The sequence below is a fragment of the Zeus faber genome (genome assembly GCF_960531495.2).
Source record: "Zeus faber genome assembly, chromosome: 7".
In the NCBI taxonomy this organism is placed as follows: Eukaryota; Metazoa; Chordata; class Actinopteri; order Zeiformes; family Zeidae; genus Zeus; species Zeus faber.
The window spans coordinates 25,751,171-25,777,704 of NC_137203.1; the positions used below are offsets into that span (position 1 = coordinate 25,751,171).

At 43.2% G+C, this 26,534-nt stretch overlaps 1 protein-coding gene across 1 annotated transcript in view; it reads left to right on the forward strand.

The window, feature by feature from the left end:
• The first annotated feature begins 2,677 nt into the window (after positions 1–2,677).
• The window catches only part of mtmr3 (myotubularin related protein 3), a 30,745-nt gene continuing 6,888 nt past the window's right edge, over positions 2,678–26,534 (forward strand). Inside the window, exons 1-18 of the mRNA XM_080003235.1 lie at positions 2,678–2,819; positions 7,323–7,397; positions 12,265–12,330; positions 14,281–14,370; positions 14,709–14,825; positions 16,935–16,955; positions 17,786–17,868; positions 18,186–18,352; positions 18,488–18,584; positions 18,872–18,985; positions 20,838–21,028; positions 21,551–21,682; positions 21,787–21,898; positions 22,372–22,567; positions 22,906–23,091; positions 23,389–23,559; positions 24,060–24,205; positions 24,771–26,289. Of these exons, the coding sequence (XP_079859361.1) occupies positions 12,328–12,330; positions 14,281–14,370; positions 14,709–14,825; positions 16,935–16,955; positions 17,786–17,868; positions 18,186–18,352; positions 18,488–18,584; positions 18,872–18,985; positions 20,838–21,028; positions 21,551–21,682; positions 21,787–21,898; positions 22,372–22,567; positions 22,906–23,091; positions 23,389–23,559; positions 24,060–24,205; positions 24,771–26,289 (3,345 nt within the window). The 5' untranslated portion in view covers positions 2,678–2,819; positions 7,323–7,397; positions 12,265–12,327. The remainder of the gene's footprint in view (positions 2,820–7,322; positions 7,398–12,264; positions 12,331–14,280; positions 14,371–14,708; positions 14,826–16,934; positions 16,956–17,785; positions 17,869–18,185; positions 18,353–18,487; positions 18,585–18,871; positions 18,986–20,837; positions 21,029–21,550; positions 21,683–21,786; positions 21,899–22,371; positions 22,568–22,905; positions 23,092–23,388; positions 23,560–24,059; positions 24,206–24,770; positions 26,290–26,534) is intronic.

Sequence of the window (26,534 nt, forward strand, 5' to 3'; positions counted from 1 at the left end):
CGGAATTTGGACTTCCAGACGAATCCTTGGGTGTGTAGCATGTCTTGCTGGCGTAACATAGCTCCGAAGCAGGCTATCCGTTTTGACGGAAGTAAATGGGCATGACCGTTTACAAACGTGCCGCTTGACCTCTCACATCAAGATATCTGAATGAAACTGGGCTCATTAGAACCGCAAGAGTCTCACCTTTACAGCCATGCCTGACGTATGTCAGCTACAGAGGCTATGTTAGCTTCACTTTTCACCTTGTTTTCTTTCCCCTAATTCTGCATACCGTGGTACATAAACAGCCATGGAATTGTAGAAATGGCTGCAAAGCTGAGACTTGTGCATCCAAAGATCCTCAGTCCATGAATGTGTGATGAAATATGGCCTCATAGTAACCATTTCAATTTGACAGCATTTTTTAAAACTTGAACTTACTGTATAAAACCTATTGTAACCTCTAGGATAATCACAGCCTCATGAAGCTCTAGACCCAGAATCTAGACACCTAGACCATTCAGGAAACGTATGGGACGTCCAGGTGCATTGAAGATAAGTGGATTTTTCTGAGCCATTTTCAGAAAATAGTGCTTGTCATCCAATCGTCAAAATCTCCAATATCCAAAAGTTATCGATATCGCGTCACAGCATTACGTTTTCTAAAGTTTATTTCAAGGTCTTAAAGTCTCGGTGCGGTCTTTTGGGGAGATTTTTGAACTGCTGAGTTTAGGAATCAGAATCAGGATATGCTACTTCGGCTAAATACATTTTCATATACAAGGAATTTGTCTGAAGCAAGGTAAGGATCGGTGCATTGATTGTAGAGACAAATTGCATAAAAAGCTTAACAGCTAAACGAAAACAACAACAAAAAAACAAACAAAGAGAGACACAAATAAAAAAACTAAAAAAAAATGTACATACAGAATATACAATATAAGATTCTATGGACAGGATCATTTGATTTAAAATGCTAAGGCCTGGGTTAATTGGCAGTGTGGTGGCTAGTATTGGCTGTGGGTATAAATATAAATATAGATGGGATATTCTGTACATTATGAACACAGGTATACAATATGGGCATGGATAACAATGGATGAGTAGGTCTAAATTATTATGTACTGTATTATTAAGTTATTATAGTGTCTATAATGTCCAAGACATTAATGTAAATACATAACATCAGGGGGTTGAATGGGGACAACAAGGTCCTTAGATCATGTGGCATCAGCTTGGGTCCATGCTTTGTTTTTATTTATGTGTGTACTGTATTTGTACTATTTATGTTTGTACTGTATTTGTACTGTCTATGTATTTATAGCTGTACTGTATTTTTACTGTTTATGAATTTATTTGTGTACTGTATTTGTACTGTTTATCTATTTATATCTGCACTGTATTTTTACTGTTTATGAATTTATTTGTGTACTGAATTTGTACTATTTGTGTATTTACGTGTGTACTGTATTTGTACTGTCTATGTATTTATGTTTGTACTGTATTTCTACCATTGATGTATTTATGTGTGTACTGTATTTGTGCTGTTTATGTATTTATGTGTGTACTGTATTTGTACTATTTATGTATTTATGTTTGGAGTGTATTTGCGCTATTTATGTATTTATGTGTGTACCGTATTTGTACTGTTTATATATTTATGTTTGTAGTGAATTTGTACTACTGATGTATTTATGCGTGTACTGTATGTGTACTGTTTATGTATTTCTGTGTGTACTGTATGTGTGCTGTATTTGTACTGTCTATGTATTTATGTTTGTACTGTATTTCTACCATTGATGTATTTATGTGTGTACTGTATTTGTGCTGTTTATGTATTTATGTGTGTACTGTATTTGTACTATTTATGTATTTATGTTTGGAGTGTATTTGCGCTATTTATGTATTTATGTGTGTACCGTATTTGTACTGTTTATATATTTATGATTGTAGTGTATTTGTACCCCTGGTGTATTTATGCGTGTGCTGTATGTGTACTGCTTATGTATTTCTGTGTGTACTGTATGTGTGCTGTATTTGTACTGTCTATGCATTTATGTTTGCACTGTATTTCTACCATTGATGTATTTATGTGTGTACTGTATTTGTGCTGTTTATGTATTGATGTGTGTACTGTATTTGTACTATTTATGTATTTATGTTTGGAGTGTATTTGCGCTATTTATGTATTTATGTGTGTACCGTATTTGTACTGTTTATATATTTATGATTGTAGTGTATTTGTACCCCTGGTGTATTTATGCGTGTGCTGTATGTGTACTGCTTATGTATTTCTGTGTGTACTGTATGTGTGCTGTATTTGTACTGCGTATGCATTTATGTTTGCACTGTATTTCTACCATTGATGTATTTATGTGTGTACTGTATTTGTACAGTTTATATATTAATGATTGTAGTGTATTTGTACCCCTGGTGTATTTATGCGTGTGCTGTATGTGTACTGCTTATGTATTTCTGTGTGTACTGTATGTGTGCTGTATTTGTACTGCGTATGCAGTGCTCTCGGGGGCAGTGGTCGTTTAATGTCATTGTTTACATGATCGTGCCGCGTGGTCTGTTGATAAGACCCTCCCCCCCGCACTGCCCCCCTCCCGCCACGCCTCCTGACGTCATGACGTCACGGCTGCACGCAACCCTGCCTGTTGGGGTCGAAGAATTCGCGGCGATGGCGACGACGACAGCTCCTCGCTTGGACGGGACGCAGTGAAGCTGTGGCCTCGGCCCGGGAATGACTGGCGTTCGCGCACTCGCGCCAAGCGGCAGCACGGGACTTCGACCGAATCTCGAGCGTTAAAATCCCTCGCAGCCCTGCACCGGTGAGTCCGCCGGCTGCCTTCGTTCTTCGGGGTTTTGACAAGAGGCCTCCGTGTTGGGGTCCGCCCTCCATCTCATAACAACAACACACACTGTGATCAAGGCTAGCCCAATGCTAACTGGCGCAATGCTAGCGTTAGCTACACTGCTATCAAGTCGGACACCGGTAGCTAGCAATAACGGCCAAATATAAAAACCGGGTGTGTCTTAATCGGTGTAAATGTCGGTTGTGAAGAGGTCCAAAACCTTCCATCGACCTGGTGTTAACGGTAACCCAGGCCAGCTAGTCACAACGAAGGGGGCACATCTGAGTAGAGTTAACGTTAACCAAGCTTTACTTTGACTGTAAACGTTTCCAGAAAATGCCCAACGTTTTAGACAGTGTCACAGTGTTGCATCTAGCGAGCCGCTGCCTGAACCCACTGGAACGACAATATTGTATTAGAACGGTCACAATTTTATTTACAGCATTGCCTCATCGCGATTATTTGAGCCAGTCGCGACCATTCAGGGAAATCGTTAATATTCCACAGTTGTCTTGATCCAAACCTAAGGTGAATTATAAAGCAATTGTAGAAATGATGCTATAAATAATAATGAACTTAGTTTCGTTTTTATCAGCTGGTGTTGAAACAAATTAACTGTCGGGCTGATTTTTTATGTTCTAAACTTCATTCAATAGTACATTTGACTGGGCTTTTTACTTCGTCCCCCCCCCCCCCCCCCCCACCAGTATAAACCTATCAGCTGTTTAGTTATGGGCTTAGTTTAACAATGTCCTGTATCTTGACATTGTAATTCAGAAATATGAAAAGGGAACATTACTTAATTAATACTAACACAGTCGACCACACCATCAAGATTAAAAGTACTTTATTTGTCACATCATACAAGCACGGTGCAGTGAAATAATGAAAAGGCAATTCCGAAGGCTGAGCTAAACAAAGTAGGTATAGTAATAAAAGTAGTTGTATAATCTAGGTCAGAAAGATATAAGCAAAATTGTTTGTCTGCATGTGTGTGTATATACACACACACACACACATACAAACACACACACAGACGGATACAGGTCAGCCACAACATTAAAACCACTGACAGGTAAAGTGAGTAACATTGGTCATCTGTTACAATGGCACCTGTCAAGGGGGGGTGGGTATATTAGGCAGCAAGTGAACAGTCAGATCTAGAAGTTGATGTGTTGGAAGCAGGAAAAATGGGCAAGCGTTAGTATCTGAGCGGCTTTGACAATGGCCAAATTGTGATGGCTAGGCCACTGGTTTAGAGCATCCCCAAAACGCCAGGTCTTGTGGGGTGACCCCAGTATGCAGTGCTTAGTACCTACCAAAAGTGGTCCAAAGAACGACAACCGCTGAACTGGCGACAGGGTCATAGGCGCCCATTAGCTCATTGATGTGCGGGGGGAGGCGAAGGCTAACCATCTGGTCCGATCCCACAGAAGAGCTACTGTAGCACAAATTGCTGAAAAAGGTAATGCTGCTATGATAGAAAGGTGTCAGAACATACAGTGCATCGCAGCTTGCTGCGTATGGGCTAAATAGCAGCAGACCGGTTAGAGTGTCCATGCTGACCCCAGTCCACCGCCGAAAGCACCTACAATGGGCACATGAGCATCAGAATTGGACCATGGAGCAATTGAAGAAGGTGGCCTGGTCTAATGAATCATGTTTTCTTTTACATCATGTGGACGGCTGGGCACGAGTGTGTTGTTGACCTGGGGAAGAGATGGCACCAGGATATGCTATGGGAAGATGGCGAAGGCAGTCTGATGCTATGGGCAATTTTCAGCTGGGAAACTAAACCCTGGGTCCTGCCATTCATGTTGTTGTTTCTTTGACATGCACTGTACCATCTACCTCAACATTGTTGCAGACCAAGTACACTCCTCCATGGCAACGGTATACCCTAATGGCAGTGGCCTCTGTCTGAAGTGTAATGTGCCATGCCACACTGCAAAAACTGTTCAGGAATGGTTTGAGTAACATGACAAAGAGTTTAAAGTGTTGACTTGGCCTCCAAATTCCCCAGATCTAAATCCGATCAAGCATGCATGGGATGTGCTGGAACAACAAGCCTGATGCAAGGGGCCCAACCCTCGAAACTTACAGGACTTAAAAGATCTGCTGCTAACGTCAGTGTATTTGGTTGCCATGCAGGGGTGTACTTGTTGAGGTAGTGTACTTGTTGAGGTAGGTACCATAGCGCATCTTGGTGCCATCTCTTCCCCAGGTAAACGATGCAAACGTCCATCCACATGATATAAAAGAAAATGTGATTCATCAGACCAGGCCACCTTCTTCCATTGCTCCATGGTCCAGTTCAGACACTCACTTGCCCATTGTAGCCACTTTCGGCGGTGGACAGGGGTCAGCATGGACACTCTGACCGGTCTTCAGCTACGCAGCCCCATACACAGCAAGTTGCGATGCACTGTGTGTTCTGACACTTTTCTATCATAGCAGCATTAACTTTTTCAGCAATTTGTACTACAGTAGCTAAACTTCACTAAACTACGGGCTAAACTTCACTCCCCATATGCATCAATGAGCCTTGGGCACCCATGGCCCAGTCACTGGTGTATTGGTTGGACAACTTTTGGTAGGTACCAACCAGTGCATATCAGGAGCACCCCAAAAGGCCTGCCGTTTTGGAGATGCTTTGACCCAGTCGTCTGGCCATCACAACTTGGCCCTAGTCAAAGTCGCTCAGATCCTTACGCTTGCCCATTTTGCCTGCTTCTGACACATCAACTTCAAGAACTGACACTTGCTGCCTCATATATATGCCACCCCTTGAGAGGTGTCATTGGAACCAGATGGGCAATGTTTATTAACTTCACTTGTCAGTGGTTTTGATGTTGTCTGATCGGTGTATATTATATGCAAAAAATGCCCAAACGCATTCACTGTGGAGTGTTGCATGCTGGAATAAACGGTAGCCTGTCACGGGATAGGAGTAACGTTAAGGCTCTAAGGGGCTTAGTCTGCCTGTGGAGCTGTGAACAGAGCCAGACTGAATCGTAGCCAGGGATCATGAGCCTGCTTCGGTAAACGCAGCCTGACACACACACACAGAGCGACTGCATGTGTTAGATATGCTTTATCACCTTGAGCCAGCAGTGAGTTGGATTCCTTAGTAAGTGAAGTAATGACTTGGCTACTTAACACTAGTTTCAACAACTAAGTAGTTTTAGGGATCAGGGCTGAGGGCTCTAAGTGTTTTATGGAATGCATCTTATGGCTTCTAAGCTAGTCCTGGCATTTTAAATGCTCTAGAAAAGGTGTGCAGGTTCCAGAGCCTCCTATTCACTGACCTTCTGATATCAGATTTCAGCTTCTGCAAGAGTTGCTGACTTTAACTACCATTTGAGGGCTGTGTGCAAATATATTCAGGCTTTCCTGTCTGTTTTGAACAGAAATATTTGCAAACCTTTGGATGTTGTGTTAGAAATGTACTGTCTACTTGACAAATGTTTGAAGCTAGGTTATGGCAGATAATAAGTGAACAATGAATTGTCAGTATTTTAGATTTTGTTTCCATGTATAAGTAATTGGGTATTGAATAGGCCATTTAGAATGGAACAAGTCAAAGCATAGGATGTGTAACCATCTACTTCTGAGAATGCAATGATGTGTACCATCTAAATGACTGATTAAACATAGGTTGCTTGCTGGCTTGATTTAAGCCCCTTTCCCACATGGAATCCGAAACATTGCTGGATAAAAAATATCCGGCAAAAGCAGTAGGTAGTCATTCCCACATTGGCCTCCTTTATGGAAAAGTTCTGTATGGAGTCTGTTCCCACATAGATGACTGTCATATTACGTGATACACGTGCGAGAGGTGTCTAATATCAAGTGAGACTAGGCAAGAGAATCGGTTTTTAGACCAGACCAGACCAGACCAGACCAGAGCTTCGCTCCCGTCCCACTGACTCTTCCCTCCGCTGATGGAGTGGGGACAGACCCCTCGTCCCCGGACACAATAACCCTAACCCAATGTTATTATATACATATATTATATACAAGCGCTTGTGCCCGATGTCCCCGCACTGCATCCCTTCACTGTAAAAGACAGGCCCAGGGTCTGAGTGGCATTTTCAAGAAGGAAAAAGAAAATGTAATAATATAAAGGAACGCCTTTACTGAACATAGACACCAACTCTCATTCCCACATGACGCCAATACAAAACATTACCAGTAGATTTATGGCTTTCAATGCAAGTGGGAAAGGGGCTTTCAATAAATCGCCACTGAACCCAACTGGTGCAGTTTCTTCCATTCTACAAATGTGTTTAAGTGGTATCTCCTCACCTCATTTGGAATAATCTGTAACCACCATCTATATTGACCAATGATAAAAAGGGATTATTATAGGAGGCTGGAGGCGGCAGTAAAAAGTCATCTGTTTGTAATATATAGAGGACTTTGTCAGGGAACCATTTGCTGTTTATTCAGTTTTGTGTTTGCCTTCATTTTCCACAGATTTCCATGTCCTACACATAACACTTTGAAAGCAGGATCATCGGAGCATCTCATTCTCGTTGTTAATTGTTTGTGGTAAGTTTTCAGTCATGGTAGACGGAGGGTTTTTCTACCTGTCTATTTCTGTTTCATGTCTTTTAACTGCCATTTGCCAACGGCCCTCTAACATGCCACATATGACACAGACTGTTCGAACATTTCCTCTGCTTAGGCCTTACCCATGCGTTTCATTTCTTCCATGTTGGTGACATTTGGTGTGGGACTTTTTTTTTTCTCCCACTGAACCTTTTGCACATTACTCTCACTGAACCTTTTGCACATTACTGTCTGACCAGGGGTAAAGGCTAGTAGCACGCTGTGGGTCCTAGTCTGTAGATTTCTGGGTTTCTTACTAGTTTATTACCAGTTAGGACTCTCTAAAGTCTGACTCATTTCCATTTCTTTACTTGTCAATTGATATCAACATAGTACCATGCACAACACTACGTGCTGCAAGCCTGACCATCCTTTCAAAAAAAACACATCCACCCCCTCCGCCTCCAGTTTTGATTCACTGTTCCTAGTGAGCTCCCACTCCCTGTATCCCCTCTTGTCCGACTGCAGTCAAAACAAAGGTACATGGGAAGCAGTGCAGAGGGCTGCTTTGCTGATCAGGTAGCAGCAAGGGTTTATCTTGCCAGATAAACATGTTTCTTTTAATGTTCCTGTCACAAGTCAAACAGTGAATGAGAACAACCATACAATAATAGGAAACCATTAGAGAGAAGTAGGATGATATCTTTGTTGTTTGTTTACTTTTAGGGTGAGCCAGATATGCACTCTTTATTTGTTAGTGGTGAGCGCAGGGTTCTTGGTTTCAAAGTTTCAGTCTAATACCATTTTTACACCAAAATTAGCGGGTATACCCAAGTATTTTAAACGCGGGTAACCTCGCTAAAAATAGGTGATTCACGCCGTTTTTGTGTCACATTCGATGTCACAAACATACCGGAAAAGAGTGTGTCATGGTTCCAGTGTGATTGGAGGAAAAAAGTAGAAGCAGCATGGACTAGCCATACCTGCGCACCAGCAGAGCATGATGCAGGGCTCGACAGCATGAGCGTTTCACTCGCATTTGCGACTGAAAATAGATGTGTGCGCACTTTAAAACGTATTTAGGAGCGTGTGTGTATGAATAAAAAGTATTGCAAAATTCAGCCCAAGCAGCCTCTTTTTAAAAGGTTGATAACAACTAAGGAATGAATATCATGTAACCACAGCCATCCACGACATGTTAAGTAGCAGCAACATAGCGCAATGTACCCTGAAGAGAAGTCACGTGGTAACCAGTAGCAGCAATCATAGATTGGCAGCTCCCGTATATCACTGCTGCGTGTCTGCCATATTGGCGAGGTCAAGATCTGTTAGTAAACAAATACATATGCAGACTTTCTCCTCTCCACAAAACTTAACAAAACTCTACAAAAATTGACTGTAACTCGCTTAATTCTGAACTGATTTTCAGAATTTTTAGATTGAAACATGAGAAATTGAACATGATACTGGTTACCTGGAATTAAATTAAGTTACTGGGGGCTGATCTTATCAGCTCTATACCAAAAGATTAGCCTGCTGCATAGCCACAACCTCATCTGGGACATACAGGCTCCGATCTAATAACACATCAAGTGCAAATGATTGAGAATCTCAGCTTTTATGGGTTTCTCCAAAAATGTAGATTTCTATATCTATTATATTATTCTAAATCTACCTGGTTGCTTGTTATTGTATTAATAATTAAATAAATGTATTAATAAAATAATCAAAACTTTGTGTCTAAATAAAATGAGCAGACTTTTTTGGCATTTAGAACAAAGAACTACTTTATTATAAAGGTGTTTATACGTCTATATTGTTTATACCGTTTAAAGTAGTTTAAAATATAAATATTACATAATTATAAAATACAGTTTGAAGCACAAAAAACCTATAGTATTTTTAGTATACAAATTAAACCATTTTGCTTGTAAATGTCTTCTTGTATCCCTTTATTAGGGGGAAAAAACATGAATTTGTTGAATTTCATTGAGGCGTGTCTCGCATTGCACCGGTGAAGGGACGAAAAATTTCTGTGTTTACCCGGTGTCATGTTCCCATCATTGCCGATCGGAGCTAGAGCTGATTAATACCTGTGACTATTGCAGACTCATTTGTCCCGACAATGAAACCTGGGTGTAAGCTTTCCCACTAATGGCCGAAGCCTGATGTTAGCAGGTGTTACCGGTTTTGGTACAGTGGAAAAGGGGTATAAATAAGCAAGGTGATACTTCCTTAGAACGCCATTGGTTATATAACAAGATGGTACTTTATACTTGATGATTTGATTCTAAAGGTTTATTGCTTTTGAAGATCATCTTCCTTATTCAGTCTCAAAAAATAAGCTCGATGGCGAGGATATGTTAACATTGGAGAGAATCACAGCATCTGACGGAGAGCTCGAGTGTCATTAACGCAATCACCCCAAAATTCTTCTGTTAGGCTGTACCGTGTGATTCTATAGTAATTCTGACCAACATTTTTTCCTCACAATTCTACCTTCATTTTGTCAGGGGCCCACAAAAGGATGGAAGGCATAAACTTGAACCAACTTTTATGCTTTCCATCCTGGCACGACAGTAAAGCTGCAGAGGACAGCCAGACAACAAACAAGGCGCCAATTAGGCTTGGGCGATATCCAAAACTGCGATACAGTCCCACCCAAATATCGCAAAACACAATATTAACATTGTGGGTAGAGTAACGGAGAAAGTGTTCATGTTATGCACGGCAAATTTTTGGTTTCATTCAATTACAATAAATACATCTACAAAGCACTCTGTATTTGTTTTCTTTGGAGAAACGGTAAACCTTTGTGTCGGATTGCGGAGAACAGATTGCTTTATGCCACTCCAACTAGGAAGTTGGGTGTGGGCGTTCACGTAGGATGCGGAAAGGTTTTCTCGTTCAATACGCGAACAGGGGACCAAGCAAGCAGAGCACCAGGCACCAAGCAAGCGCGAGTGAAGCAATAATATTGGCTCCCTCGCCCTAAAGCATATATTATATGCTTATGCTTACTTATTTTGAGATTCACAACGTGAGAAATATGAGGCGTGGCGTGTGACTGTGAACTGGTTGATATGCGTGAGTCTCACAGTCAAAGTGCGACACTCGGCAGCTATTAAATAACATAAAAAATATATATATTAAACATTAATTATAATACAATTTTAGTAATGCAAGTAATAACCTGGAGCCGCAACATAATCACCTGACCATCCCCGCCACCATGGGGGGATACTTTGATACTGTGAAAGTATGGCATATGGTGGCAAATATCGGCCCAAGCCTAGCACCGATTGCTGTTTTATGCCACACATTACAGCGTTTCCCTCAAACTTTCTATAATCGGTGGAGCAGGTCTTAAATTATTCTCGGTGGGGGGGCCATTGTCACAACTTTTGCCTTGGTCACCTGCTTTACTCAGTCGTTTTGTTTTTTATGTTACACAGCTTGCAAGTAGTCAGTTTCACTGTGGTAATTAAATGGGCTGCCGTTTCTAACAATGAAAATTGGAGTTCTCTGGCCCCACAACAAGTCACCGTTCAGGGCATAACTTTAAACCCCATGGAATGTACACGCTGTCGTGACTTGAGTGTTAAAAGCAAATAATATACAATGCAGTGCATAATTTCTGCGCTGTCAGCAGCACTGCAAATATCCTGGATTTATCTGTCATGCAAAGTTGTATTTCACAGATGTAATAAACCAATTCAATGGAATCAAAAGGGAAGGTGTCACTTTTAATTATTTTAATTTTTTTATTTTAATTTATAATATTTAAATTTCTGGTGAGATTGTAAAAGTGACTTTAAGAATTTCCAAGAATCCCACCCTTATCAAGGTCCCTGTCTTTATTCTCATCTGAATCCTTCTCACCAGCCTCTTCGACACCTGACAACAACATGTTGCGCTGTTTCTTCTTGGCAGTACTCACCCTGTCCTGTTAGCTGTTTTCCTTATTAAAACAGTGTTTTGTTTAGCCTGCTATGTCCAATCTTTAATCTTGATATAATGATTGTATAATGGTCGTGTCTTTCTTCCCATGTTGTGGATTAATCCGACCTTATTTTGGATGCTTTGTTGATGTTTTCCCTTTTCCTCCATTCCTGTATATGTATGTGGATTTTTCTTGTTTGGCATAAACTCCAAATCAGTTGTGACATCACATTGACCTCACTTGATGGGGCCACTCCCCCCGCAGCCATCAGCTGTGTAGAGAATTCCCCTGATATGTTTACATGTGTTTTCATGGCGACAGCCAGTTAGAAATGTGTGGCCAAGTGGCGACGTTTCTCTGTCGCACTGTACCTTCTGGGGCAAACTTTTGTGGCATGAAGTTGAATATTTCCTAAACCGTTGGCCAAAGCTGTCCATATAGTAATGACACAATATTCCCGATCGAGCCAGTCCTTTTGATATATTTTGTTTCATATATGTCACGTCCATATGGATTGAAAACTGTGAGGAGAAGGGTGCCAAAGTTTTGGGGCAATATTAACAATAATAACATAGATAACAATAAGTGTGCAGCACCACTTGTGAAAGGGTGTGCATGTGCACATGTGCCTTATTCTTAGACTGTAAACTAACTCTTCTTTCCAAAAACTTTCCTCAAAGTGATAGCCCGCGAATCCCCGTCGAGTCGGGGTATTTTGATATTTTTTGTATCTATGTGGCTTGAAAAGTATAGTTAGAATAGCGTGGCAAGCTTTGCCAATAATAATAATATTAAGAAGAAGAATATGGGGAATAATGGTAAGTGTGTAACTCTACCAGCACACTTAATGGCACAAATAAAATGTGTTTCACTTGCTCTCTCATATCAGCTTTCAACTTAAATCCTTTTTTTTTCCTCCCACAGATTGAGGTTTGGGTCCAGGGAGGGCGTTCCTTGTCTGGTTCCCTGGACTCCTTCACAGGGGCCATGGTAAAAGCAACTTTGTCCTTACTATGCATGTTTGTGAGAATAGCTGCTGCTCTGTGCTGTGGGGCTGTGTGCACTTTATGCAAAATCAGAAACTGTCCAATTGATTTTTCAATTCTAATCAGCTCTGTTTACCAGGAGGCAGACAATTACGTCAGTCGCAGCCCTGTCAAAGTTCCAACCAGGCCGCTGCCTCAGCAGAGCAGCTTTCAGTTTCGACTGCAGAAAAGGGTTACGACCCCATAGCTGAAAATATTGACACCCTTGCATTTTCTTTCAAATAATGCACCATTCGTTCCAGTTGTTGAAATCAAAACATCTTTTGGTAGACACATAAATATTTATTTGGTTTGGAGTGGAACAAAAAAAACCTCTCAGCTTTTTCCACACAGAAATCCTAAATGTACTAGACAGTACTATTGCCATCTTTTGGTGTGTCTCTTTGAATCACGATTTAAAGGAGAGAAAATATGACCCAATATTTCTCACAAATATGAGGTCTGACATATCAGACACAACTCAGGTGTGAGTTTTATTGGATGGAAATTTGAGGTCTGACATATTAGAGGAAGTTTTATTTGCAAACTAAAGCTAGAGTATCAGTTTGATAACACATTTAACATAATTCTTCTTTAGCATGCAGTATTGAATTCATAAACATCATGATGTGTAGATAATGTGCAAAATTCTCGTTTATTCCTAATCAGTGGATTAGGATACATGTGCCTCATTTATTCAGTCTAAAAAGTGTCAGTTGTCTGTATATGCACTACTGAAGATAGTGTGTGGGTGTGTTTGCATGTGTGTGGTTCGGTATGTTTTTTTTTGTTTTTTGTTTTTTTTGCATGCTGTTGTGTGGCCGTCCCCCCTGGCTGGCCCCAGTGCTCAGCTCATTCCTCTAGCCATGGTGACGTTCTTTGTCAGCTTGGCTCGCTGACAGCGGTGGGTCACGCTGAGCCAGCAGCCCGGAAGGATCCGCTACCTTTATCTGCCATCTCTGTCCCCCACCTTAATCTCCCTCATACCCAGCCTGCATTGCTCACCGTGCTCACTCACTGACAAGCCTCTCTTTCTACCCTACAGCTGTAGATTTTGTTTTCAACAATCTTACCCTGACACTGTTTCATTTGCATGTGTCACATTGGGAGTTTATATATGCTCCCTGTTGAATTCTAAAATACCCCCCACTTTACCTAAAGGCAGTTTATTTTTTATTTAATCTATCTATCTATCTATCTATCTATCTATCTATCTATCTATCTATCTATCTATCTATCTATCTCTCCTAAAAGAGACAACTCTTTGACTTTTATTTAAGACGTGAGTTTTGCAAATGCATTTTCGTCTAGTTTTTAAACTCATTTAGCTTATGGCACTATGCCTGCTGTGTCTATGGCATCTCACTAAGCTACACTGATAAAGTCAACAGGCTTGCTTTACAGTCAATGTATCCAGGCGGTATTTGTCATTTTGAATGAGAGGCGCAAGTACTTGCACTACTTGTACTTACTGTATAAGCACAACACCACAAAGAAGTTCCTAAATTAACCATTCAACAGGGTTGCCACAGTTCCTTCCTCTCAAATTATTGTGCAAGTCAGTTGAAGATGTTGGTGTGGCAGGGCAAAATTTAAGAGTAGTAATCTGTGATCCCAGAACAGTTGCTTTTTAGACGCACTCCCAGGAGGCACCTAACCTCAGACTGGTCTGCTGATCCGGTTTGGTTTTCCAACAATAGGTTGTGTTGGTAGGGGGTAGCTCCCAGGTGTGGATGTCTGGGTATCCATGTTATTTGTAAAGTGAAAGTGATTAAAATATACAAAAAACATGCTCAAATCATCCATCCCTGTAAATATAATTGCAAGACAAAACGTTACAATTGTGAGGAATTGAAAACAACTAAGCCAAGGCCAACATTTGGGTTTGACACCCCACCCACTTCTGTCCCCACAGGAGGAGGAGGGCCAGCAGAGCCTGGAGTGCATCCAGGCAAATCAGATCTTCCCCAAGAAGTCCCCTGTCCTGGAGGAAGAAAACATGCAGGTGAGATTGCCTGTTATCGCGTGCCAATTTAAATAAATAAATAAAATACGTCAGTTACCTTAACAGCTATGTGTAAATGTTACGGGTGTGTCCTGCCTCTGGTTTGTCAAGTTGCATTGAGGGCTCAGGGCAAATTCTCTCTTAATTCCGGAAGTGGGCTATCTTCAAAAATAAGAGCATAAATCTGTCATGTATATGAGAGCCCACAGACTTAATTGCACCTAATTTAGTTTGATTAATGGTCTTCAGATACTATGTCAGATAATCTTCAGATAATGTCTCATAAGATCTTATTTCAACTGTGCTGTCAGCCTAACCATGCTCCTCTGCATCGCCAGGTGCCCTTTCCCGAGCTGCACGGGGAGTTCACGGAGTATGTGGGGAGAGCAGAGGACGCAATCATCGCCACGTCCAACTACCGGCTCCACATTAAGTTCAAGGAGTCTGTTGTCAATGTAAGTGAACTCTTGAGGAGGGATTTTTAGTGCGCAACGGGATTTAAAATACAAAAAGGAGGTCAATCAATTCATCTGACACACCCAAAATATTCCTTTATGGATTTTCTTTCCCTGGGTAGTTTGAATTGTTGTTGAACCGTGTGGAAATGCTTGAGAATCCATAAATTCACTGGAACGCTAAAAAAGTCTTGAATTGGAAGCAGAATATCAGTCACATTGATAAATCACAAATACAGCAAATTACAACACATTTAATATGAAGTTACAAGCCCTTAAAGATTATGGTAAATCAGAATATGCTCGGTACATTCACCCTGGTGAATATACAGTGGGTTTTTTTAACACAAGGGAACCCGCTGATGGGTGTGCCACAACACTCTTATCACAAGCACTTTAAAAACATTTCAAACTGGAAAAACAAAAGATGGTAACTTCTTTGGAAACGTTTGTCTGTTCTATCTCAACCGTCCACAAAGAAACCTGTCAGAAATATGGATGGCAAGAAATGGGACAGGCCGCTGGTCAATGTTGATCTATTTCACACCTATTTTATAAGTGGGCTGCACATCACAATGGACAGCCCTGATTTGCATTAATTAGCTTTGGTGACTAATTCATACAATATACACACATACACATTGAACATCCAAAGGAAAACACTGCACAGGCAATGAATGGAAACATCTAAATGATAGATCTGGTGAAAACCTTCCATTACAATTGGCCCTATCTGGTATTTTTAAATAAGCTTTAACAGAGCTTTGAATTTATCTTGTGATAACCTGCACACACCACAAAAAGTCATATAGAGGAAAAACTGAAATTATAGCGTACTTTTAATATTTGATGAAAAGCTGATGTTGATGGGTGCTGGTGTTTTGGTGACCTGTTGGTTGGTCTGAAAGGTCCGGACTTTCGGAACTGAGCTAATGACGGAATGGTCACCTCTCTCTCTCTCTCTCTCTCTCTCTCTCTCTCTCTCTCTCTCTCTCTCTCTCTCTCTCCTCCCCCCCCCTCCCTCCCTCCCTCTCCTTCAGCTTCCTATCTACACTCCAACGTTCAACATTTTGTTTACAGTTGCCGTTGTCATGGTTGCTACTTTTCACAGCATTAGAGAGGGGGAGAGAGAGACCAGCTCTGTTATCAAAAAGGAGGTTTTATCCCTTCAATTAAAACACTGGCTCATGTTTCTTCACTTCTGTACATTATTAGATATCATTTGCATGTTAGATGCAAACTTGTTTCTGGGTACTACAGTAGCCACAGTATCCCTGCCCATATTCTATTACATTCATTTTGTATTACATTTAGTCACAAAGCTTTTACAAATAAATGAAGGCGAGTGAGCTGTAGTGCAATTTTTAGTAAAAATCTTCGTCATCTTGTTGTGTGTTTGCGCCATTTTTGCCACTGGAATGTTCGAGCTGAAAAAGTTGGTGACGAGAGAAGAGCACTTTTCAATGATTTGAAAAATATTGTAATAACAGTTTAGCAATATTTTTCTAAAGGATTTTAAGGCGTAATTTTATTCATTCAACCATCACAGTTATGAAATAGCTTGGCTGTTGACGTCCACAGTTTGGGATCTCTTTAGTAAATTTTGGCCCTTGTGTTAGCTATACCAGTTTGGTATTTCCAGTGAATCCAGTAGGCAAGTGCATCACTTTGATTGTTTTGCTTTTGGCTTGTGACAGTCGGTCACATGTCCCAGGCGTTCATCAAGCCTGAATGAGTCCCTGGTTCCAGCCTCATAACCCCCCCGATTCACACACAAAACAGTGCCCGCGTAGTCTCTCTAACTCACACACACACACACACACACACACACACACACACACACACACACACACACACACGGCGGCCATGAATCCACAGAGAAAGACACAGAGAGAATACAAACGTGGCAGAACGTGACGAGTGCTCGACAAAGTTGCCGTAAAACCAGTAGCCGACCACTGCTTCGAATGGCACATTGCCAGATGAGGGATCTAGATTATGGAGGAGGAAGTTCAGACACAGCCGAGAATGCAAGAACGCCTGGAATGTTAGCCCATACGGGCACAGTCTAAACACCATTGATGTTCCTTTTCTGTTTTTGGGTAACAGAGTTGTTGTTGTGAGGTGTCTGTAAGTACCTACAAGTGCTGCATGGTGTGGGCTGGTTAATTTGGCTGTAATGTGTGGGTGTGTGTACATTCCTGTCAGTTAATGTGCCCCTAATTTCAGTTATGGAGTTGTACTTGACTAATACTATAAAAAGTCAGGCAGTCTGACTTTTGAGACAGGTGATTTAATCTATTTTCGCAAACATAACACTACAGGGGACCAATTGGCCTTATTGAATCTACCGCGTGGACATAGGTGTTTCTTGTTTCTGTTTCATTGGTGCTTCCACCTGCTGATGGCTGCCTGTCTGCAACGCATGGCTTTGAACTGTGTGTGGAAACAAAGCACAGAATGCCAATAAGATAGGTAATAAGTCTTTTGAAGTCATCCAGACAGCCCAAAAAAACAATTATTTGTGTGGTTTAGTTAATGTGTCCAACATAGAGTTCAGGATGATCCATAATTAACATGCAAAGTAATAGAAATATGCACCACTTGTCTTGACTGAGTAACCTTTATGACGACATTGTTTGTGGAAAAGCCCAGCTCAGATGGTGTTTGGAATAAGAATAGGCATATTGAAGTACTGTCACATAGTACAGGCAAGTACGAACATATATATTTTTTTATATATTTTTTAATATATATATATATATATATTTTTTTTTGACCATCACTAACTTGTTTTGAACCTGAATGCTGTGTTTCTTTAAGCAGTGACAGTCTCTCAAGCAACTCAAGCAAAAAGGCTGCATGTGTTTGATTGGTTCACTTCCATGGCAGCGTTGAGCACACACTATCTTCACCAGAGTGGGCCTGGGTGATAAGTTGTCCCCTTTGTTGCTCCACAGGTGCCTCTTCAGCTGATAGAGAATGTGGAGTGTCGCGACATGTTCCAGCTCCATGTCACCTGCAAGGACTGTAAGGTTGTCAGGTGAATGCTGCATACTCTTGGACAGATCCAATCTTGTAAAAACTGGATAAATTATTATTATTTATTTTACATTATGAAATGGGAATGGTAACTAATCTAAGCTTCAAACCCTCAATCCTATAGGGCGGAATTATAAAAAGAAAAAGTGGGGAAAATAAAATATGAACTGGGAACCTAATCAAGAGTAAAACCTTCATTCCCTTAACAAAGAAATTGTACCGGCCTCGATAATTATTCTTGGCTAGAAGTGCTTTGATTTTGATGTACAGTATATCCATTCTCTTTGCCCACATGACCATTTTGTGCTTCTCCCGCAGGTGCCAGTTCTCCACCTTTGAGCAGTGTCAGGAATGGTTGAAACGCCTGAATGCAGTGGTGCGGCCGCCCTCTCGCCTTGAAGACCTCTTTTCCTTTGCATTCCACGCTTGGTGCATGGAGGTGTACGCCGGGGAAAAGGAGCAGCACGGGGAGCTGTGCAGGCCAGGTCTGAAGCCACCTCTCTCTCTCTCTCTCTGTGCACTCTTTCTTTCTGCTGTGTTTCTCCACTGCCAGTAGGTGACTGTGGTAGTGGCCACCGGTCGTTTGTTTTGGATCTTTATCAGACATCTCTTTTCCGCAGGTGAACATGTGACCTCCTGGTTCAAGAACGAGGTGGAAAGGATGGGCTTTGACACACAAAACGCCTGGAGAATATCGGACATCAACAGCAAGTTCAGGTAATGGCCGGATTTGTTTCGGGGCCTGCCCTGCTGTGATGATTGCTCCGGCTCCAAAGCTGCCAGACAAAATCTGCCACACTCATCCTCTGCTCTCACTGGTTTGGCTGTATGCATGTGTGTTAGTGGATGGTTGTGCTGTTGTATCCTGTCAGTGTGGAGCCCAGCGTAGGTAAAGCCCCGCCCGGGATTAGGTGTCTTTTAAACAGAGGCTTTGTTGAGCCTGGCTCTCACTCCGTTTCTCCTTGTTTAACCGACCACTCCCGTCTCTTGCCAACCTCCACCAGGCTCTGCTCCAGCTACCCCCAGCAGCTCCTGGTGCCGGCATGGATCACCGACAAGGAACTGGAGAACGTGGCCGCCTTCCGGTCCTGGAAGAGGTTTCCTGCTGTGGTTTACAGGTGTGTCTGGTTGCCTACTTCACAGAGCAGTTGATAAGGTGGAAATGAAGATGTTTGTGTTTGTGGTTTTTTTTTTGGCCCTCAATTGGTTAAAGGAAACAAAACCACAACAAGACATTTGGACCAATTAAACACAGTTAGACATAGAGCTGTGATAACTGCAATACCGCGGTCACGTGAGGTTTTTTGTATATCCTTTTTTTTGCTGGTGAATGTTACAGGAGTACATATTGTGTGTGATATGAAATATAAACACAATAATCATTGTTTAGTTATCATAATTAACTGTCGTCCATCCTATGTTCAAGGGCTTCTGGAGAAACAAAACCTTTCAGTTGCTCCGCTCGTCACTTCAGCTTTGTGTTCTGCACACAAGCGACAGTCCATTAAACATAAGGGGGAGCTCTTTTGTGTGTGTTGGATTATTATAAATTATTTCTAGGGCTGTATCCAACTCAGAATATTGAATTCTGATTTGGTTGTGCAATGCGAATATTAGACTATTTAGGGGTGGTGCCCGTGCCCGTTATCGGTCCCCATCACCGTTCCTCCAAATAAAACAACTAAAACACACTGTTTTTATTTGTTTTATTTGATGGAACAGGGCATGGCTCGTGGCGATCGTGGCGCACGGGTGTCCGAACAGGGACAATTCACACATAAAAATATATTTATTATTCCCCTTATTTATAATTCCTCATTGAAATTTTATCCCTGTGTATTTTTGTAAGATTTTATAAATTTTATCCTGTTATTGTAATGCACACTGACTGATCGCCTCCCGCAACCCTGCGGTTTACCGACAGTTTTCGCCACAGTAAGAAAAAATTCATACCGTCACAGCCCTAGTAAGACCAATAAAAACAGAATAAATGGTAAAGCAATAATAACAATAAAAACATTGAAGCGACATGAAACTGGACTCAAGTCTCGGCTTTACGAATTGGTTATGTTAGTCTCTCCCACATCTTCAGGCCTTCCTTATTGTTCATCCCGACTGATGTTCTACATTAGAGTTTCCATTAGAAAAAAACTGGTGCGGGTCAAAGTGTCCTGGAAGATTTAAATTTACCGGACAAATGGGAGAGATTCTGGTCAAATATTATCTGTGTTTATTGAGCTTAAAAACAATTGATAAGCAGGCTATATAGAGAATGACATCATCAAGGCATGTAGAAGTATAACATTTTTAATTGAATATTCAAAATAAAATATGTCCCGTCAGTTAACGCCATTTTATAAATAAATATTACAAATATTACTACTTGAAATCAAATAATTTCCGTTCGTGAACAGTAATTAACTTATAAATAACATATATAATATATTTTAAACATGAATTTTCACTGTCTGCCTTGGGTCGGAACTTAAATATCACAAAATATGCTGGATATGCTGCGCCTGTGTCCGCTCCATGCGTGTGTGTGTTTACAAGCGCAACCTGTCCAACAGGGAGGGGACGGGGCCTTCTATATTGACAAATGCGATTGGTCAGAGGTGAAGCGTTCAGATCAGCTTTAGATCGTCCAAACTGATTGGCTTCCTATTTACAACTTGCCGAGTGCTGAAATGAAGAGATCTGCGTCCTTCATTTATCAAATTTGATCCACCCAGCACTAATTCAAATTAACAAACAAACACATTATTTTCACTAGACATTTTGACCGGAGAGATTTAAATATGTCGGACTTGAACAGATTTTCCCTGTCAAAAACTGGCAATTACTGGATAACGGAAATGCTGTTCTACATAGTCAATCAACATTTGACAAAATATTCGGAATCAGCCAACATGTAAATAAAACAGGTGTGGTGGTTTATCAGTTTGTATCGCCCCATTCAACCCGCCACAGGCACCAGGGCACTGGCGCTGTGATCGCCCGCTGCGGCCAACCCGAGGTCAGCTGGTGGGGCTGGAGGAATGCAGACGACGAGCACCTGATCCAGTCCATAGCCAAGGCCTGTGCCGTGGACGGCAGCAACAGTAAACACCTGGCTAATGGAGGCTACTCCAACGGCACAGACTTGCCTGATACCGACTTCGGTAAATATCCCACGCATACGCTCAGATTGTTCACGCCTTTAGCTTGTCACTGTCTCACGCCGTCACTCGTCCTTTCTGTTAGCCTCTCTTCCACTCTGTCCCACTTGCTCTCACTTTCAGTCGCTAACATCTCACGCTTCCACATACAATTACAAAGCTCCAACGGGAAAACATGGCTGCACACAAGCAGATACTGTTGGGAGTGTCATGCTATCTGTAGAGCAAGGCGCCAGGCTAGTGCAGACACATCCAACCAAAACATCAGATCTTATGGCAAAGGGAGGATACTGTCGATTTGCTAAAAAAGAACAGTTTTCTGTCTAGGTAATAATTGATTGGAGGTGGTCTTGCAATGACTTGAAGTGTCACGTATTACAATTCCAATAGATCCTCTTGTTGAGTGTTGATGCCTTGGCATGGTTAATTCTGCAGAGATTGTGGCAAAGACAACAATTTTAAATTCTGTTTAACAGAAATCTGTGCTGGAGAATAAAAACTTTACTTTATCCTGCTGTGTGTTAGAATCCTCCATGACCAACAGCTCGGAGGTGGAGACGTTGGCCATCCAGCCCCACAAGTTGCTCATCCTGGATGCCAGGTCCTACGCTGCGGCCGTAGCCAACAGGGCCAAGGGGGGTGGCTGTGAATGCCCAGGTGGGCCACTCTCATGCTGTCATCTCCAGCTACCAGGCAACAGCACCAGTCCAAAAGAATATATGGTCATCGAGTCTCATTATTATTTCTATTTATTGTTCCAGAGTACTATCCAAACTGCGAGGTGGTGTTTATGGGCATGGCCAACATCCACTCCATCCGCAAGAGCTTCCAGTCCCTGCGTTTCCTCTGTACCCAGATGCCTGATCCAGCCAAGTAAGCTCTCTCTCTCTCTCTCTCTCTCTTTCTCTGTTGTTTAGTTCCAGCCTCAGCTGCAAATTCTGTTTTAGATTTCCAAGTCCTGCTTGAAGAGCAAGGTCTTTCATCTATTGTGCTGCACTCCCGAGATTCCAACTGACTATGATCTCCAATTGAATTACGTCGGCTTCCTTAAATCAAGACCACGTTGTACCTAACCCGTATCTAAGAGCGCAGAGAACAATAATGCGTCAGAGCTTCAGTCAAAAATATATTCATGTGACTTGGAGCAGACTCAAAAATCCCTTCTGTGATGCTTGAACCTGTAATTAGATTGTATGTTGTGTAAAAAGAACACTCTCCAGGACTCCAGGATGTTCAAACTGAAGACAAATTATTTTCTAGGTGATGATAATAATAACAGCCAAAGCTAATTGTTAACCAGGGGCAAAGTGTCTGACACCGTGTCTGTGTCCACTGCTCCCCTGAAGCTGGCTGTCTGCCCTGGAGAGCACCAAGTGGCTGCAGCACCTGTCCTTGCTCCTGAAGGCGGCGCTGCTGGTGGTCAACGCTGTGGACCGCGACCAGCGGCCCGTCCTGGTGCACTGCTCAGACGGCTGGGATCGCACACCTCAGATCGCAGCGCTGTCCAAGCTGCTGCTGGACCCTTACTACCGCACCATCGAAGTACGGCTGAAAACTGATCGACGCAAGCCATGTGATTATTATTTAGGGTTGGGTGTTGGGCAGGAGCTCACAATTCTATTTGGATCTTGATACAGATCATATACTAATGAGATGGCTCATAATACGATTCTTTATCGATATATGGTGATTTAATACATATTAAGAATTGCTACTATCCTTTCTGACGTGTATTATAAAAATATTTCGTGAATAACAGAACTCAAATTATCGATATTACAATTTTCAAATTAGGAAATTGAAACAATTGTATTGAATTTAAAAAATATATGCTTTTTTTTTTTTTTTTTTTACCAAGTTTAAAGTTCTCTTTCTCACAGGGCTTCCAGGTCCTGGTGGAGACGGAGTGGCTGGACTTTGGCCACAAGTTCGCCGACCGCTGTGGCCACGGCGAAAACTCGGAGGACCTGAATGAGCGCTGCCCGGTCTTCCTACAGTGGCTGGACTGTGTCCACCAGCTGCAGCGGCAGTACCCCTGCTCCTTCGAGTTCAACGAGGCATTTCTGGTCAGTGACAGCGCCGCTGTGTTAGTGGAAATCAAAGCCAATTAGCTCCAGGAGTCAAACTCCACTCAGATTCCGAGGATTAGATCCAACACTATGTTTATATTTAGATTAGCACAGATGACACTCATTGATCGTAACAAGCGGCCATTATCCGATTGTGAAAAGATAATATGCAATTACTGCAGCGGTGTGCTGGTGTTTATGGTACAGAGATTCAGGAAGTAATTATTCTGATACCTCAGGTGTGTACAAGCCTGTGCACGTCCGCTTCAAGTGTTTGTGTCTTTCTGTATGTAGGTGAAGCTAGTGCAGCACACCTACTCGTGTCTGTTTGGCACCTTCCTGTGCAACAGCGGCAAAGAGAGGGAGGAGCGCCATGTCCAGGAGAGAACATGCTCCATCTGGTCCCTGCTGAGGCCTGCGAACCGAGCTCTGAGGAACATGCTGTACTCCTCGCACTCCGAGACCGTACGTTCAAACCAGGAGATCATGACCAGAATACAGATGAATATAATCAGATTAAAAATATAAAAAATAACTGCACATGTTCAAGAAAGAGGCATGAAAGGGCTGAATTCTAAGATGGATCTGCTTTGGATTGGAGAGACCTTTTGGGGGGGACTTTGCCCTCCCACAGCATTGTATTTCATAATGCTTGTGTGGTTTCATCGTCAGTGATTATAGACCTTTAACTTGATTTAGCGCTTTGTCACATTAAGTACAATTTAGTGGTCAAATTCCTTTTTTTAATGACTACTGTGCCTGCAGGGTTAGGGTAAGTTTGTTTTGTTCTCTCCTTGCTACTGTGAAGAAGTGGGTGTTCTATGTTACTGAATTGAGTTTTGATTTGATTTTAGTTTTCGAGATGCTTGCCCCCCCCCCCCCCCCCCCAAAAAAAGAGGCTGCCCCAAATGCTTTTGTGGCACTGCACCCATCCATGGATGAACGTGTGTGGGTTGTCGTTGCAGGTGCTCCACCCAGTCTGCCACGTGCGCAACCTGATGCTGTGGACGGCTGTCTATCTTCCCAGCTCCTCGCCGACCACGCCCTCCGAAGACTCGTGCGCACCCTACCCCGTGCCTGGCAGCAACCCCGAGGACGCTCCCCTGGGCAGGTGAGCCCACCACCAACCCCACCCCTCCACCTTGATGTAAGGTGAACCCAGGTTGAGGGTCAAAGATCTCTTATCTCTTGTCTCATGATGGCCACAGTGTCATTGTCTTTTAGTTTATTTTATGGCACTGCCATAGCGTTAAGCCTAAAACAGTGTTATAACGCACATCCACCTCATAAAGAAGAGATTTATTGTTTGTTGAAACATTCTCACATTAATCTGAGATTCAGATGAAAACATGTAATTGAGAAATCTGACATTTGTGCAAATAATTGCAATCAAGTGATGATGTCATTGTGAGAGCTGTAATTTAGATTATTTTTTTGATTACTTTCTTAGGTTGATGAGGTTTGACATTTTTCATTTAATGTATAATAAACCCATAACGCCACCTTTGAGTTGAGGGGGATACATTTTGTAATAGTCACAGATTCTGTTACGCTTTTGTGATCATGTGTGCTGTTACAGTTAATAATCATGGGGCCTTAAACAAAACAAGCCATTGTTTAGCGACTTCAGGGCTCATTCCACATGCTAATCAGTTCTTTCTGTTTCTTTCCACAAGACGTGCAAAGACTCGTTCTTTTGACAACTTGCCCAGCGCATGCGAGCTGGGAAGCACGCTGGCCCCCAACCGGCGCTCCAGCGACCCCAGCCTGAACGAGAAGTGGCAGGACCACCGGCGCTCCCTGGAGATCAATGTGGGCACTGCACCTGAGGGCGGGGCTGGCCCGGAACAGGAGGGGCACCCCAGTGGCCAGTTGCACATGGACGCCACCAACCCCGAGCCGGAGGAGTTCAGCACGCAACCCACCGAGGGACGGCACGCCCAGCCAACACCAGCAGTGCCTGCAGGTGTTCCCGCAGTAGGGGCGGAATCGCCAGAGCAGGAGGCGGAGTTGTCTGTGGCGGTGGGCATGGCGGAGGGCCAGATGGAGAACATTCTCCAGGAGGCCACCAAGGAGGAGGCACCGAGAGAGGCGGGGATCTCTGCACAGGTCGTACAGGTCGTTACCAACGGAAACGCCGGTCTGGGAGAAGGAGAAGGAGACGCAGAGGAGGGGGTTCGATATTCTGAGGTAGACGGGATTGAAACACAGAGGGAACCGCTCCACGGTGGAAATGATGGAGAGAGAAGTGCAGCCAGGTACATGGTGGATGGTGTGTCCAACGCCCCACTGCCTGCTGCTCTGCCTGTGGAAGTGGACGAAGGGCTGCGGGAACAGGAAGCCGAGGTGGTCAAGATCTCTAAGCGGCTGGTGCAGCAGGTTCTAGACAGCTGCACTGAGCTGCAGCTCGCAGACCACAGAACTATGACTAATGGCTTCAGCGCCACAGAAGAACCTTCAGAGACGCTTGGCTCTGAACCCGAGTCCAGTAGAGAGTTGAGCACAGAGTCCAGCAGAGAGCTCTCAGAGCCACCGGAGCAGAGGGAGCCGCTTGATAAGAGGCCCTCTCTATTGGAGAGCTCCACAGAGACGCTGACGGAGGAGGCCTGCAGCAGGCTGGATGTTCCAGCTCTTCCTCCGCCCTGCATCCAGGAACGGATCCGGCCGCTCTGCCCCAAGAGGGAGAATGACCTGGCGAGTGAAATGGAGCATGGGGCCGCCAGGACATTTAACTGGTGCAGCAAGCGGCCCTCCTTCAGTGCCTTTCAGCCGGCGAGCACCGAGGCCAGCAAGGAGGCGCCGTGCAACGGAGAGGCTTCCGACGGGGAGCCCTGTGGTGTCCCCCACTGGGCAAAATTCAATGGGGAGCGCAGCCCGCTGAGCCGGCAGATGTCAATGGCCAGCTGCAACTCCCTGGTCCTCCATCCGCGGGGCAGCTGTTCCCAGCACCGCTGGTGCGGCACGCCACTGGGGCGTCCGGTGAGCAGCCCGGAGCAGCCCTCCCGTAGTCACCTGGACGACGACGGGCTGACGCTGCACACGGACGCCGTCCAACAGCGGCTGCGGCAGATAGAGGCCTGCCACCAGTTGGAGGTGGAGACTCTAAAGAAGCAGATGCAGGAGCTGTGGAGCCGTCTGGAGAGCCAGCAGCATGGAGGGGCCCTCAGACACAACGGAGACATGGGGGATGAAGTGGTGAGACCCCCGCCTGCTCACGCTTTCTCATGGCTGGTTGAAGGGAGATAATGCTGGTGGACAAGCATCGGGAATCTGTGTACTTTGAACTTCCCGCTGTATTTTCTTAGTTCATAATATTCTGCAAAGAATTACATTTCAAATGAGAAGAATAAACAGCCAAAGCTGTCGTTCATTAAGAGATACATTTCTGAACATGTTTTTAATGTTAACTAAGGTATCATTAGAGTCACTACAGCAACACA